General features: G+C 55.7%; 2 protein-coding genes and 1 long non-coding RNA gene across 13 annotated transcripts; 2 read left to right on the forward strand and 1 right to left on the reverse strand.

Moving 5' to 3' along the window:
* The first annotated feature begins 1,605 nt into the window (after positions 1–1,605).
* usf1 (upstream transcription factor 1) lies at positions 1,606–5,600 on the forward strand. 6 transcript variants are annotated; one of them, XM_011608789.2, is made up of 9 exons: positions 1,606–1,673; positions 2,292–2,353; positions 2,477–2,526; positions 2,609–2,721; positions 2,814–2,927; positions 4,361–4,602; positions 4,676–4,734; positions 4,806–5,102; positions 5,179–5,600. In XM_011608789.2, exons 2-9 carry the CDS (start codon positions 2,346–2,348, stop codon positions 5,280–5,282), a joined length of 987 nt encoding a protein of 328 aa, XP_011607091.2. In that variant the 5' UTR covers positions 1,606–1,673; positions 2,292–2,345; the 3' UTR covers positions 5,283–5,600. The 6 variants fall into 6 exon arrangements, with proteins under 6 accessions (XP_011607091.2, XP_029699854.1, XP_011607090.2 ...); XM_029843994.1 differs by having other exon boundaries at positions 1,617–1,673; positions 2,218–2,353; XM_003968792.3 differs by lacking the exon at positions 1,606–1,673 and having other exon boundaries at positions 2,183–2,353; positions 4,806–4,900; positions 4,974–5,102.
* Positions 2,934–4,027, forward strand: LOC115251500 (uncharacterized). Its single transcript, XR_003890068.1, has 3 exons — positions 2,934–3,442; positions 3,493–3,772; positions 3,897–4,027. It is a non-coding gene; the product is annotated as an uncharacterized lncRNA (long non-coding RNA).
* On the reverse strand, positions 5,562–13,042 carry LOC101079224 (ubiquitin-associated and SH3 domain-containing protein B-like). Of its 6 annotated transcripts, none has more exons than XM_029843976.1 (16): positions 10,400–10,494; positions 10,118–10,249; positions 9,633–9,794; positions 9,445–9,498; positions 9,161–9,347; positions 8,890–9,088; positions 8,545–8,714; positions 8,265–8,473; positions 8,049–8,181; positions 7,853–7,976; positions 7,464–7,583; positions 7,305–7,397; positions 7,025–7,169; positions 6,852–6,958; positions 6,650–6,759; positions 5,607–6,573 (listed from the first exon to the last, which is right to left on the reverse strand). In XM_029843976.1, the coding sequence occupies exons 3-16, from the start codon at positions 9,683–9,685 to the stop codon at positions 6,436–6,438; spliced, it is 1,842 nt and encodes a 613-aa protein (XP_029699836.1). In that variant the 5' UTR covers positions 9,686–9,794; positions 10,118–10,249; positions 10,400–10,494; the 3' UTR covers positions 5,607–6,435. The 6 variants fall into 6 exon arrangements, 5 of the variants coding, with proteins under 5 accessions (XP_029699836.1, XP_029699834.1, XP_029699835.1 ...); XM_029843974.1 differs by having other exon boundaries at positions 10,118–10,252; XR_003890066.1 differs by lacking the exons at positions 9,633–9,794; positions 10,118–10,249; positions 10,400–10,494 and adding an exon at positions 12,738–13,040 and having other exon boundaries at positions 5,562–5,694; positions 5,795–6,573.
* Positions 13,043–13,139: the final 97 nt, after the last annotated feature.

Raw genomic sequence — 13,139 nt, forward strand, 5'->3', positions numbered from 1 at the left:
TGATACTTTAGGCTCTGAAACGGGCTACTGAAACGGGCCCTAAGGGGCTACTGAAACGGGCCCTAAGGGGCTACTGAAACTGGCCCTAAAGGGGCTACTGAAACAGGCCCTAACGGGCTACTGAAACTGGCCCTAAAGGGGCTACTGAAACGGGCCCTAACGGGCTACTGAAACTGGCCCTAACGGGCTACTGAAACGGGCCCTAACGGGCTACTGAAACGGGCCCTAACGGGCTACTGAAACTGGCCCTAAAGGGGCTACTGAAACGGGCCCTGACGGGCTACTGAAACGGGCCCTGACGGGCTACTGAAACGGGCCCTGACGGGCTACTGTGATGACTGCTCTCCACCTCACGGGTCCCACTGGGTCTGTGAAGAGGAGGAGTCTCATCAGACATCAGGTAGAGGCACACCTGTGGGCGTCCATCACCAGACGTCGGTCAACAAGATCAAGCCCACCCATGTGTTGGTTGTAAAGGGCCACAGAGAAGGTTTTTGGAGCATCATCATCATCTTTTCCTTCTGGACCCGTCTGTTGGCATCACCTTCACTCCCCAGGGTTTGGCCTTGTTTGGTGTGTAGTCTTTGATGGGCAGCAGTGCTTTGAAATAAATGATCTGAAATTCTTCAGGGTCTGCTGCCTTGAATGTTTAAGTGCACTTAGCAATGGTCTGATTTTGAAGAGCCCATCATGTTCAGCGGCTGGTTATCCTCAAAGTGCAGGTGTCTCAGGATTTGCTCATATCCGTTCACAGAAATGACATTTTCAGTTATTTTCAGTACATTTTCAGTATTATCGGCCATCTTGGATTCAGAGGAAAAATAATTGCAGTTACATCAACTGACCACTGAATGGTCCTCAATGGACTGTGGCAGCAGAGAGCACTGGAGAGGCTGATGTGCAGATCCACCAGAACCAGAATCTTCATTTACTGTTTAGTAGCTGTGCACTGTAGTGACCATTATGGAATCATCCTGTGATCACTAGGAATTTCCCAAAAATATGAATCTGACAGCAGGTACATTTTAAAGCACAATCTCAATTTTTGAAGGTTTTTAAAAAATGCTACGCCAAACTTTTCTAAAATTAGGTGAGGGATGTCCTGGGGTCGAGTGCTATCAGCCTGAAGTGGAATTATTGAGTTATAACTAGGAATCCTGGGATTAGGGAAGCTAGAATCCCTAACCCTATCACTAATCCTAACCCTGACCAAACCCCCCAACTCTAACCTTAACCCTAACCTAACCCCTAGAAATTGGGGAAATTCCCCAAATGTTTTCATCATAGCCAAAATTGCTTGTTACTAAAGTCACTTTGTCACACATTATTGTTATGATGAACACTCCAGGAAGACCTTCAGGAGTACTGATCGAAACAAATTCAAGAGAAAGTCGCTTTTATCTTTATGCTGTTTACCGTAATGCCTCGTATACACAGAGCAAGTGCAATTCGAGTTGGCTTTACTGCTTCTGCAGAACTGTTGGCGAGTACTGGCTTGGCCGCAGTGTTTCATCCGTGTGCAGGAATGTGTTCTGTACATGTAGTCATAATTTGTATGGGGGGGAAACAGAAAAAACAAATATCCTGACTCTTATTTAATTCGCTGTCGCGCATGCGTACTTCCGACAGTCTGGCGGTCTGTTGACAAATATCGGGGGAGGGACCACTGCAGTGTGAGTAGATCTTTGTCCTTATATTCCTCACAATCTGATGCTGTGTACGATTTTAAACCATTGCCTGCACATTTACACTGCGTCCAGGCACCATCGCAGACACTGTATCTACAAAGGGAAAGGAAAGTGTTGTTTTAAACATCTGTAAAAACCTCTGGGACCAAACGGTATTAGTGAAGAAAGGCTTTTTACCGTGTCGCCTTGAACGCATTAAAACATCCGAGTTCCGGCCTGGGCCTGAAAAGTAGCGCGCAGTTACGCACTTTTTGAAAGATTAACGGGCAACAACGTCACGGTAGAGCCCATATATACTTTTAATCTTTAACACTCGTGAACTGTGTGATTTAAGTCAGATTTTCTGCGCGGTTTTTATGTTTGTTTTTACCATTTTAAAAGATTACAAGTTTTATTTTGAAGGCAAAACTCGTCAACTTCCGTTTAGTCGTGCGCTCGCGCAGGTCGCTGCTAGCAACAACGACAATTGTCTGTAAAAAAAAAAAACACACTATGTTTCACATTTTGTTTCACCTTCGTGGTTGAGTAGAGTCGGATCGCCGCACATAATCGAGCAAAAACCCTCCTTCGGTGTTTCCGTTAAACTTATGAACTTCGCCCCAGCCTGGCTTTGGGAGAGCGCGAAGGCGGTCGCCTCCACCGAGACTGCGGGCAGACATGAAGAGGTGAGCGGGACAACTTCCGCCATTACCGGGGAGTGACAGCACGACTCCCCCGGCGAGATCCGTCGGTGGCTGATTTAATCAGCTGCTTAACGCGTGTGTGTGTGTGTGCGTGTGTGTGTGCAGCCAACAAAAAAGTCCCGAACCTGATGGAAACGTCGCTGTCTGCGAGGAAGGTAAGGACAATGTCCGGCGGTTCTCCCGCCCCACCTGTGCCCTGAAGCCGCACCTGTACCCGTTTTCCTCGTGCTCCTCCAGGGTCCGTAGCCACAGCCGAGGATCCGGCAGCCATCGCAACCATTCAGTCTGCAGCCACCTTCAGTGACCAGCCTATCAAGTATGTTTTCAAGACGGAAGGAACAGGCGGCCAGGTGAGGAGCCTCTTCAGGTGTGCGTGTGTGTGCGCGCGAGTGTCCCTGAGAGGATTTATGCTTCAGCACGGCGGGTTTGTCTCGTGTTCCAGGTTACATACAGAGTGATCCAGGTGTCCGACGGCCAGCTGGAGGGTCAGACGGACGGAGCTGCTGCGGTTAGTCTGGTCACTGGGTTCCCAGCAGCAGGTCAGACGGTTACGCAGGTAGAGTACCGGCGCCCTTTTAGTTACTCAGGTAGAGTACCGGCGCCCTTTTAGTTACACAGGTAGAGTACCGGCGCCCTTTTAGTCACACAGGTAGAGTACTGGCGCCCTTTTAGTCACACAGGTAGAGTACCGGCGCCCTTTTAGTTACTCAGGTAGAGTACCGGCGCCCTTTTAGTTACTCAGGTAGAGTACCGGCGCCCTTTTAGTTACTCAGGTAGAGTACTGGCGCCCTTTTAGTCACACAGGTAGAGTACCGGCGCCCTTTTAGTTACTCAGGTAGAGTACCGGCGCCCTTTTAGTCACACAGGTAGAGTACTGGCGCCCTTTTAGTCACACAGGTAGAGTACCGGCGCCCTTTTAGTTACTCAGGTAGAGTACCGCCGCCCTTTTAGAGTACCGCCGCCCTTTTAGTTACTCAGGTAGAGTACCGGCGCCCTTTTAGTCACACAGGTAGAGTACTGGCGCCCTTTTAGTCACACAGGTAGAGTACCGGCGCCCTTTTAGTTACTCAGGTAGAGTACCGCCGCCCTTTTAGAGTACCGCCGCCCTTTTAGTCACACAGGTAGAGTACCGGCGCCCTTTTAGTCACACAGGTAGAGTACCGGCGCCCTTTTAGTCACACAGGTAGAGTACCGGCGCCCTTTTAGTCACACAGGTAGAGTACCGCCGCCCTTTTAGTCACACAGGTAGAGTACCGGCGCCCTTTTAGTCACACAGGTAGAGTACCGGCGCCCTTTTAGTCACACAGGTAGAGTACCGGCGCCCCTTTTAGTTACTCAGGTAGAGTACCGGCGCCCTTTTAGTTACTCAGGTAGAGTACCGGCGCCCTTTTAGTCACACAGGTAGAGTACTGGCGCCCTTTTAGTTACACAGGTAGAGTACCGCCGCCCTTTTAGTCACACAGGTAGAGTACTGGCGCCCTTTTAGTTACACAGGTAGAGTACCGCCGCCCTTTTAGTCACACAGGTAGAGTACCGGCGCCCTTTCACAGCCTCCCATACCGTCGGTTTGAGGAGGGGGGACTCAGGCCCAGGCTGGGTGTGGGGGGGGGGGCGTCCAACATGGTTTTAAAGCAACACCTGTCCGCCATGGCGGGGTCACTCGGGGTCACTCATCGGTGCGGAGCGTGGGCGGGGCCAGTGACCGGTGCGGAGTGTGGGCGGGGTCACTGACCGATGCGGAGCGTGGGCGGGGCCAGTGACCGGAGCGTGGGCAGGGTCACTGACCGGTGCGGAGCGTGGGCGGGGTCACTGACCGATGCGGAGCGTGGGCGGGGCCAGTGACCGGTGCGGAGCGTGGGCGGGGTCACTGACCGATGCGGAGCGTGGGCGGGGCCAGTGACCGGTGCGGAGCGTGGGCGGGGCCAGTGACGCGTGCGGAGCCCCTCCCCGTCGGCCTTCTAACAGGTGTGAACGGTGTCTTTATGCTAGGCTGTGTTCTCGCAGACGGACGGGCTGGAGGGAGACGGCGGCGCCGAGGCCCAGTACGCCTACTACCCTGCCACCATCGCCGAGGCTACCTCGGGAACCATGGTGACCACCGTGCAGGCCTCCGACACGCTGCTGGGCCAGACCACGCCCACAGGGCAGGTGTATGTGATGATGTCGCCCCAGGAGGTTTTAACGGGCTCCAGCCAGAGGTCGATCGCCCCCCGCACGCAGCCGTACATCGCGTACGTACCCGCCCACATCCTGACCAACGCACAGTTGACCCCTTCACCTTTGACCTCTCTCGTGGTTTCCCAGGAAGCAGGAGGCTCCTCGAGGTTCCCGGGACGAGAAGAGGCGAGCGCAGCACAACGAGGGTCAGCGGCGCCGCGGAGACGCTCTCTTCCTGGTGTCGCCAGAGTAAACCCATGTTTCTTTGATCTGACAGTGGAGCGCCGGCGCAGAGACAAGATCAACAACTGGATCGTGCAGCTGTCCAAGACCATCCCGGACTGCAACATCGACTACACCAAGACGGGACAGGTGAGCCCGGACAGGTGGGGCGGGCCCGGGCCTGCAGAGGCCGTCCTGCCATCCCGGCCTCTCTCTCTTTCAGAGCAAAGGAGGAATCCTGTCCAAGGCCTGCGAGTACATCAAGGAGCTGCGCCAGAGCAACCTGAAGCTGGGGGAGGACGTGGGCGCCCTGGACCGGGTCCGGATCGACAACCAGCTGCTCAGGCAGGAGGTAGCGCTCCAGAGCCGGGGGGGGGCTGGGGGGGCCCAAGCCTCTGAGTCCACATTAACCACGCTCTCCTTCTCAGATAGAAGACTGGAAGTCCAAGAACCAGATCCTGAGGAACCTGCTGCGTCAGCACGGGATCGTGGGCTCGTCCAGCACCGAGCCCCAGTGACAGAACCTGCATGACGTCGGGTCAGAGACGTTTCCACCAATATTCTCATCAGCTTCATTTGCTTCCCTCCACCCTAAACTCTCAACCCCCAGCGTGGCTGTCCAGTGACCTCTGACCCCTGGATGAAAACGCCCTGTGAGGAACGAACCCTGCACATGTTTTCCACGTGGTGGGCGTGGCCGTGTCCACCAGATCCCAACTTCTGCTTTTATGTCTGTTTTTCTCCTGATTGCATTGGAACAACTCCCAGAACTTTACAGAATGAAAGTAGGTTCATTTATCATCACATTGTAGGAACGATACAGTTTGTCTTTGTAAAAAATAAAAGAGTCAAAAACACGTGGGTGTGGCCGGAGGTGTCACTATCAAAGGCCGAGAGAAAAAGGCCTTTTATGTAGAAAAAGTCTTTGATCTTGGAGTTCACATCTGGAACGATGGGAACAGAAACAAAAGCATGACGTTCGTATTGCGTTAAGGCTCCTGGGGACCACTCAACAAACAAACAAACAACAACAACATGCTGCACCTGAATCCAGAAGCTCCGGTTTCAGTAGTGGCTTGTTTCCATGGGAACAGGCCCGCTGCCCGGCAGGAAGTGCTACATGTGTGGCCGGGGGGACGCCAGCGGAGCCCCAGATGTGTCTGCAGCCATGATCAAGGGTGGTTGAGCAACACTAATGGACTAATGAAGGTGGACCTGGTGCCACATGACCGCCCACCACTAGCATAGCCTGGCAATACAAGCTAGCGTGCTAGCACTGGGGTGCACGCTGCTGCCACTAGCGCCGCGCTAACGGCAGGCTGAGGTGAAACTTTAGTCGCTTAGAAATGACTCAACTGGTCCAAAAATGTTGGAATTCTCAAAAGTTGTGGAGAAGTCGCGTCCATCTGCATCTAGGTGAAAGTTCTGAGAAACGAATGGAAATCTGAGCAAGAGCTTTGGTCTTCCTCCTCTCTGGAAGAGTCCGAGGAAGCCTGGAAGGGTTTCCTGGTGAGCTGGGGAACGCTCTGACCCGTCCGGACCAGTCTGACCCGTCCGGACCGGTCTGACCCGTCCGGACCGGACTGACCCGTCCGGACCGGTCTGACCCGTCCGGACCGGACTGACCCGTCCGGACCGGACCGACCCGTCCTGGACCGGACCGACCCGTCCGGACCGGACTGACGTCAGTCCTGCAGGAGCGTCTCCCTCCAGGCGAAGCTGTGGTTGGGGCCGTGCGTGAGGGGCAGGATGGGCGGGTCCACCAGCTGCCACACCCCCGTGTCCCGCTGCTCCTGGCAGCAACAGAATCCCAGGTACGGAACCTGAACCCAGAGAAAACAAAGGTTACCTCTGCAGTCTGGCCGCTTCCTTCCAGATGGAAACTCTGGTGGACGCGACCTTTCGGACGACTTGGACGAAGTCCCGGGGACTGAGCGGGCTGCGGCCCTGCAGCTGGCGCGTGCAGGCCTCCAGGGACGACGCGTGGGCCACGATCAGCACGTTGCTTCCTACAGAGGGCGGAAACGTGGACAGGATCCAAGATCAAACAATGAAGCAGAGCCTCTTCCAGATGCTGCGGCGCCTCGCGTCCGTCCCTCACCGCCGCTCCTGCAGTCCGACAGGATGTCTTTGGTCACCTGGAAACTCCGGCTCATGTAGCTCTCGTACGGCTCGGACACGGCGAGCCGGCCGGCAGGAACCAGCGGTCTGCAGACCCCAGACATTTAGACCCCTCCTGAAGGTTTTAGGCTTCCAAAGGGACCTGGAGCTCACCTGTAACTCACGTCCACACTGAACTGAGCAGCAGCCAAGTCCGAGAGAGGGATCCACCCGGGCAGGGAGCTGCCAGAAACCCACTTGGTCCATTCAAAGAGGCCCGGCTCCACTCGCATTTTGATCTTGGTATCTTGCTGCATTCCTGTGTGCACCAACAGGGCTCATCACAGCTCGGCGGAGCCTCGTGCAACAGCTCGGCGGAGACTCGTGCAACAGCTCGGCGGAGACTCGTGCAACAGCTCGGCGGAGCCTCGTGCAAATGCGAGACTGGACCTATCTGTCAGGATGTTCTGGGCGGTCTGGATGCACCTCAGCGACGGAGAGCAGTAGACGGCATCTATAACGGTGTTGCTCTCCAGCAGGGCCTCGCCTGGAAGAGCGCACGTTTTACTACCAGCGACTATGTTACTGTTACTGTCCGTCCCCGGAGACGCACCCACGAGCCGAGCCTGCGTGGTTCCGAACACCGTGATGGGAGAGTCCATGTCGTAATCTGTCCGGTCTCCCCACAGCGGCAGACTGGGCGGCATGTTGAGATTAGAGCGGACGTACCTGCCTGCACAGTATCATAGCAACAAGGACGCGATCAATACGGTGGGACTGGGATCAGAGATGATGATGATGATGATGATGATGATGATGATTAAACATGCGTTACTACGGCCAACCAGGGGAGGGCGCTGTTGTTCATATTTCTAAGCTGATTCTCCTAATCGATAAATGATCGATCAAACAGTGATTTACACAGAGATTTATATTTTTAGAGGTGGTCACACTCTTCTGAGGCACCTCTGAAGCAGGTCAGTTAAAATGGGGCCGTCTGACCTTGGCTGTCGGAGCAGAGGGACGGCCAGTGCTTCCCAAACACCACGTCCATCCTCTCGCCGTGGCGGCAGATGAACAGCGTCCTCGTGGGCTGGCGAGAGTGGCTGGCGCTGAGGCGCAGGACCTGCCAGAGGGTAGACGCATCCGTGAGCAACCGGCTAATGCAAAGCCACCGCGGCGCTGAGCCTGAGAGCACCTGCATGGGATGGCAGATCAGGCTGAGGGTGGGCGTGTCTCCGGGGCCGCTGGTTTCCGGGCGTCGGCTGTCAAACATCCCTCTGTTCCTGCTGGTTCTGTCAGCAGGAACGCAGCTGAAGAAGGAGTGTGAGCTGCAGAGGAGGACAACAGTCAGCCTGTGTTTGCTAGTTCAAGGTGAGGCTGCGTCAGGGCGCCATCGCTCCACGCCGCTCACCCGTGGAGCACCCAGGTGTCGCACTCGTCCGCCACGCTGACGTAGTTCTCAGGCAGCAGCCCGGCCCGGCCGGAGGCCAGCGAGGAGCCGAACAGCCAGCCCTCGATGGTGCTGCCCTGGTCCACTGGGGACACGAAGACGTGGTCGCCAGGAACCAGCTCCAGCTCGTCCTCGTTCTGAGGCGTGTAGGGATACATCACCCTCAGCGTCTGGGGAGGAGCCAACGCGTTACACTTCCTTTGGAATCGTACTTATCAGGACTTGGTAGCTACGAATTCACCTCGTGGTTCGCAAAGCGGATGTCCCGGGAGAACAGGACCACCAGCCAATCGCAGCCAAGCTGGACCTCGATGCCTTTGGCCAGTTTCTCCAGGGAGGGGAGGCGACTGGAGGGGAAGTTGTAGGCCAGGGTGACGTGGAGCTTCTTCTTAAGAGGCTCCACGTGGACTTCTGGAGGTGAGCAGCACTCATTCAGCATTGCTGGTTGTTTTATTCCACATGTTCAGTCATCGTGAGTCGTAACTATGGCGTTGGCGCCTGAACCGTCACAGGGACCGTAACAGATGGCGCCGCCGGTCCCATGACGGCGACTCGGACCGATCCCTGACTGACCCGCTTCTCGTACCTGCCTTCCTCGTGGCCTCGGCTGCAAAGTCGGCTGCAAACTGCTTGAGGACGTCGGCCACCTGCTCCTCAACGAACAGGCCGATGAAGTTGGAGGAGGTGTAGAGTTCGAGAGGCAGCGGGCTTGGGAAGCGTCCTCGCCACCGCTGGACGGCGGCCTGCAGGGCCTCGCACAGGCCCTCCGCATTGTGGTCGGAACACTGTAATGAAACGTTCCAGTTAGTAGTATTCCAAGGAAGCCCCAGGGATCCAGCCAGATCACTGGGACCCACCATGAAGAACTGGCAGAGGGTGATGTGGGGGAAAATGTTGTGGGCCTTGTTCTTGCCACAGGTGACGCGGCTCTGCTGCCAGAAATGAGCGAGCTGGTTCTGCAGAGGCCCGCTGGGTCGCAGGTACAGCACAAACTCCCTGGGAAGGGGGTCGTCCAGGAAGGGGTCATCCACGTGGGAAAACAGCCTGGGGGACAGAAATGGTTCAGTACTGCAGGAGCTGCACCCGTCCAGCAGGGGGCGATGCGTGGCCCCGTCGTCCATCAGCCCACGCTTACACTCACCAGTCGCACGCCGCTTGCACGCTGCGACCTCCTGTGGACGCCAGCGCCTTCAGTCTGAGAGGGAAAGTTCAGAAATGTGATTCATGATGTTCACAAAGGTGAGCGCAGCTAATTCAGGACGCTGGTCGTTGTTTCTGCTGACGGAAGAACAACAAGGTCAAACGTTGTTAAAGATCATGTGTCCTCACCTGTGCACCGGGTGAGCAGAGAGTTCAAAGGTCAAAGTGCGTCTGCAGCCCATAATATCGCACCTTTTGCTGGTCCTAGTGGCTGAAGCTATGTTTACTTAGCTTAGCTTCCAACTTTGCTGCATAATCCCAGATTTGGGAGCGCGGCCCTCGTTTTTCCCTCTGAAGGGCAGAAAGCAGCTGATTTGGAGCTGAGATACAGAACGTAATGAAAAGACACAGCTACGTTAACGTGTTCTTTGATGTTCCTTTGATCTGTAAAGGTTCTTGCTTTGATTGGCTGCTGCCACAGTGAAACTGGGGGAAAACTGTGATAAAACCATTTCATCTGGTGCTTCAGACACATAAAAGCTCTCTAAAAGGTCTCCTGGCGACTCTGTGCCCCCCCCCCCCCCCAGAACCTGAGAACATGCTGCCACGCTCAGTTTTAGCACCTAATTAGCATGAGTCGGCGTTGAGAAAACCACTGGTGCAGCTTCACCCACAGAGATGTGAAGGCGAGTTTTCCGACCCCAAAGAAGCCGCCGGCGACTGCTGGGACAGGACGGAGGAGCAACACGTCCACGTGAGCTCGGACGAGACGAGTGTGTCCCAGAAACACACACAATGACGGGAAGCTGCTACATAAGAGACCAGTGTTAGCATGTTGCTGTGCTAAAGGACAAGAGTCACAACAAAACACCTTCAGCACACCCTCTTCTTCCCTCTAAGAACTTGGAAAATTCTTGTCTTGATTCCCGTCTAATGTCAAAAAATGGGACTTTCACCTTGTCGCATTCCCAAAATCAGCGTCCGAGCAGTCACCAGTCACAGATAGAGACCTCTTCCTCTTCCTGTTCCTGTTTCTCTTTCCTCTTTCTTCTTCCTCTTCCTGTTCCTCTTCTTCCTCTTCCTCTTTCCTCTTCCTGTTCCTCTTTCCTCTTCCATTTCCTGTTCCCAGAAGAATCCCTCCAGTTGCTGCTTTGCTTCCTTAAAATAAAACTGTCACAATACCAGGAAAAGGGCTCCACATTGGACTGGTTTAGATGTTCTAACTGTGGTGGGTCTTGGTCTGGGTCTGGGTCTGGGTCTGGGTCTGGGACCCCCCCACCAAAGGAGAGCATGTTCCTGAGGGGTGACCTCTCATCCCAGCTCCATCCATGTTGGATTAAAGCTGCTGACTGTGGCCCCAGCAGGAGGCCCCAGCAGGAGGCCCCACCAGGAGGCCCCAGCAGGAGGCCCCAGCAGGAGGCCCCACCAGGAGGCCCCAGCAGGAGGCCCCACCAGGAGGCCCCAGCAGGAGGCCCCACCAGGAGGCCCCAGCAGCTGCTGAGGGGACCTCAGGGGGCTGGATGTGACCTCTGCAGGTCCACCAGGCTCCTCCTGCTCTGGAGCCAGAACTGGCCTCCAGAACGTTGGAGTCATTTTAGGTTCCCGGAGCAGCAGGAAGGAGGCGGCTCAAGATGGCGGCACTTCCTGTCAGCGCCTCGCTGGGAGCTGGAGCAGCTCCAGGAGCTGTGGTGGCAAAATACACAGCAGGCACAGATGGTCCCGTCCTCACACAACAGACACACACACGGGCCCACACACACACACACACACACACACGGGCCCACACACACACACACACACACACACACACACGCACACACACACACACACACACAGTCCACATTCAATTGGAAATGAGATTAAATGTCACATCAAATCTACTTTAATTCCTGATCCTCTCAACTCTGTCCTGCTCAAAATAAAGCAGAAACTGTCCCCAGATGACTGGGTCAGGGTCAGGGTTCAGGGTCAGGGTCAGGGTTCGGGGTCAGGGTTCGGGGTCAGGGTCAGGGTCAGGGTCAGGGTTCAGGGTCAGGGTTCAGGGTCAGGGTAATGACATTTCTACCACCTTGTTCTGAGCTCGGAACATGATGAAATGGACAGACGCATCACATGACCTGTCCAGAACCGGCCCGCTGAAGGCATGAAAGCTCTCAAAGATCCTCCAACAGTACAGAAGAGGAGGACTCACTCGGTCACGGGAGCTGTGACGCGTTGACTCAGCAAACACGCTAACCTCGGCCACACACACTACACACACACACACACTACACACACACACACACACACACTTCCTACGCAGACGGCCGTTGAGAAACGGGTCAGAAAACACACGATCAGCACAGAGAGAAAAGGGAAATATGAATCTGTGGCTGGGCTGAGTCAGGAGGCTCAAAGTGCACGTGCACACGCTGAAGCAGAAACTGCCAGTAATGGAGGACGTGCACGTTTCTAAAATCAGGAGGAACACAAAGATCCCAGAGGAGGGATCCACCTGATGAAAGCTTCCGTCTGGACCACCCTGGGAAACAGGGTCCAGGTTAGGCCAAGAACCGCAGCTGGGCGGAGTCAGACCCAGATGTTTCAGCCAGCATGGTTTGCTCCAGATCCCCCACCTGGTCCAGGGACCTGGTCCAGGGACCTGACCCAGGGACCTGACCCAGGGACCTGAACCAGGACCGGTCGGCCTCAGAAATGCTGCATATTGTGTGGAGCCAGAGAATCCCTGCCCCCCCCCCACTGAACCAGTGACCTAGAATCAGGGAGCAGCCATTGTGTTTGGTCTGTGGAGCACAAGCAGCTCTGGACCATCCAGCACCGACCCGGCCCACTGCCCCTGGACGGTGCCTGGAGCTGAAAATACGCCTGGCTTCCTGCTTCCTCCCGCCGCTGCTCCAGATTAGTGTTTACAGTGGGGGGGGGGGGGCAGGACGGATGTGAACTCCCAGATGTGGCCCAGTCAAGGACAGTTGCTCCATTGAGGGGGGGGGGATGGGGGCATCGGGGCAGCATAAAAGGCGTCATTCTCAACGAGGGCTAAAATGAAAAGAACCGAGACTAAACTGCCCGCGTCTCCATCGAGGTTCTGGAGGAGGAGAAACTTCTGGATGTTTTAGAAACTTTTACTTCTCAATCTCGTTCACATTTAAATGTTTGAGCCTTTTGCACCATTTTAATCATTCACCTCGGAATTACCCCGGTCCCGGAGGTTCTGGCGTGGATGTGAAGCAGCACCGCTCACACGGTGTCCCGGTGCGTGTGCAGGTGCGTGTGCGTGCAGGTGCGCGTACTTACGCCCTCGGTCTGGGGAAGCCCATGGACAGCAGCACGTCCAGGCTGGAGCCGCATTTGATGGAGCCCGGTCGGTTCTGTCGGAGCCTCCGCGGGAGGATTTTACTGTAGAAGTCCTCCTTGGCAGCCATGGTCCGCTGACTACGACCGGCACCAGAACCTGCGCCGGGGAGACGCTCCGGCTGGTGCACGAGCCGCCGGCGCGTCCGGGCGGGGAGCGGAGCGGAGCGGGCGGAGACTGAGGCGCAGCCGCTCCTCCGCCCCCTGGAGGAACCGACGAATGCAGCACCGACGCTTTCACCCCCTCCAGAGCTCGGTTCTGGTTTATTCAAGCTGTGACGGTTCCTGAGCCTGAACTGTTGGTTTATACAGGGCCATAAGTGTGTGTGTGTGTGTGTGTGCGCG

This window comes from Takifugu rubripes, chromosome 11 (genome assembly GCF_901000725.2).
Source record: "Takifugu rubripes chromosome 11, fTakRub1.2, whole genome shotgun sequence".
Taxonomy (NCBI): Eukaryota; Metazoa; Chordata; class Actinopteri; order Tetraodontiformes; family Tetraodontidae; genus Takifugu; species Takifugu rubripes.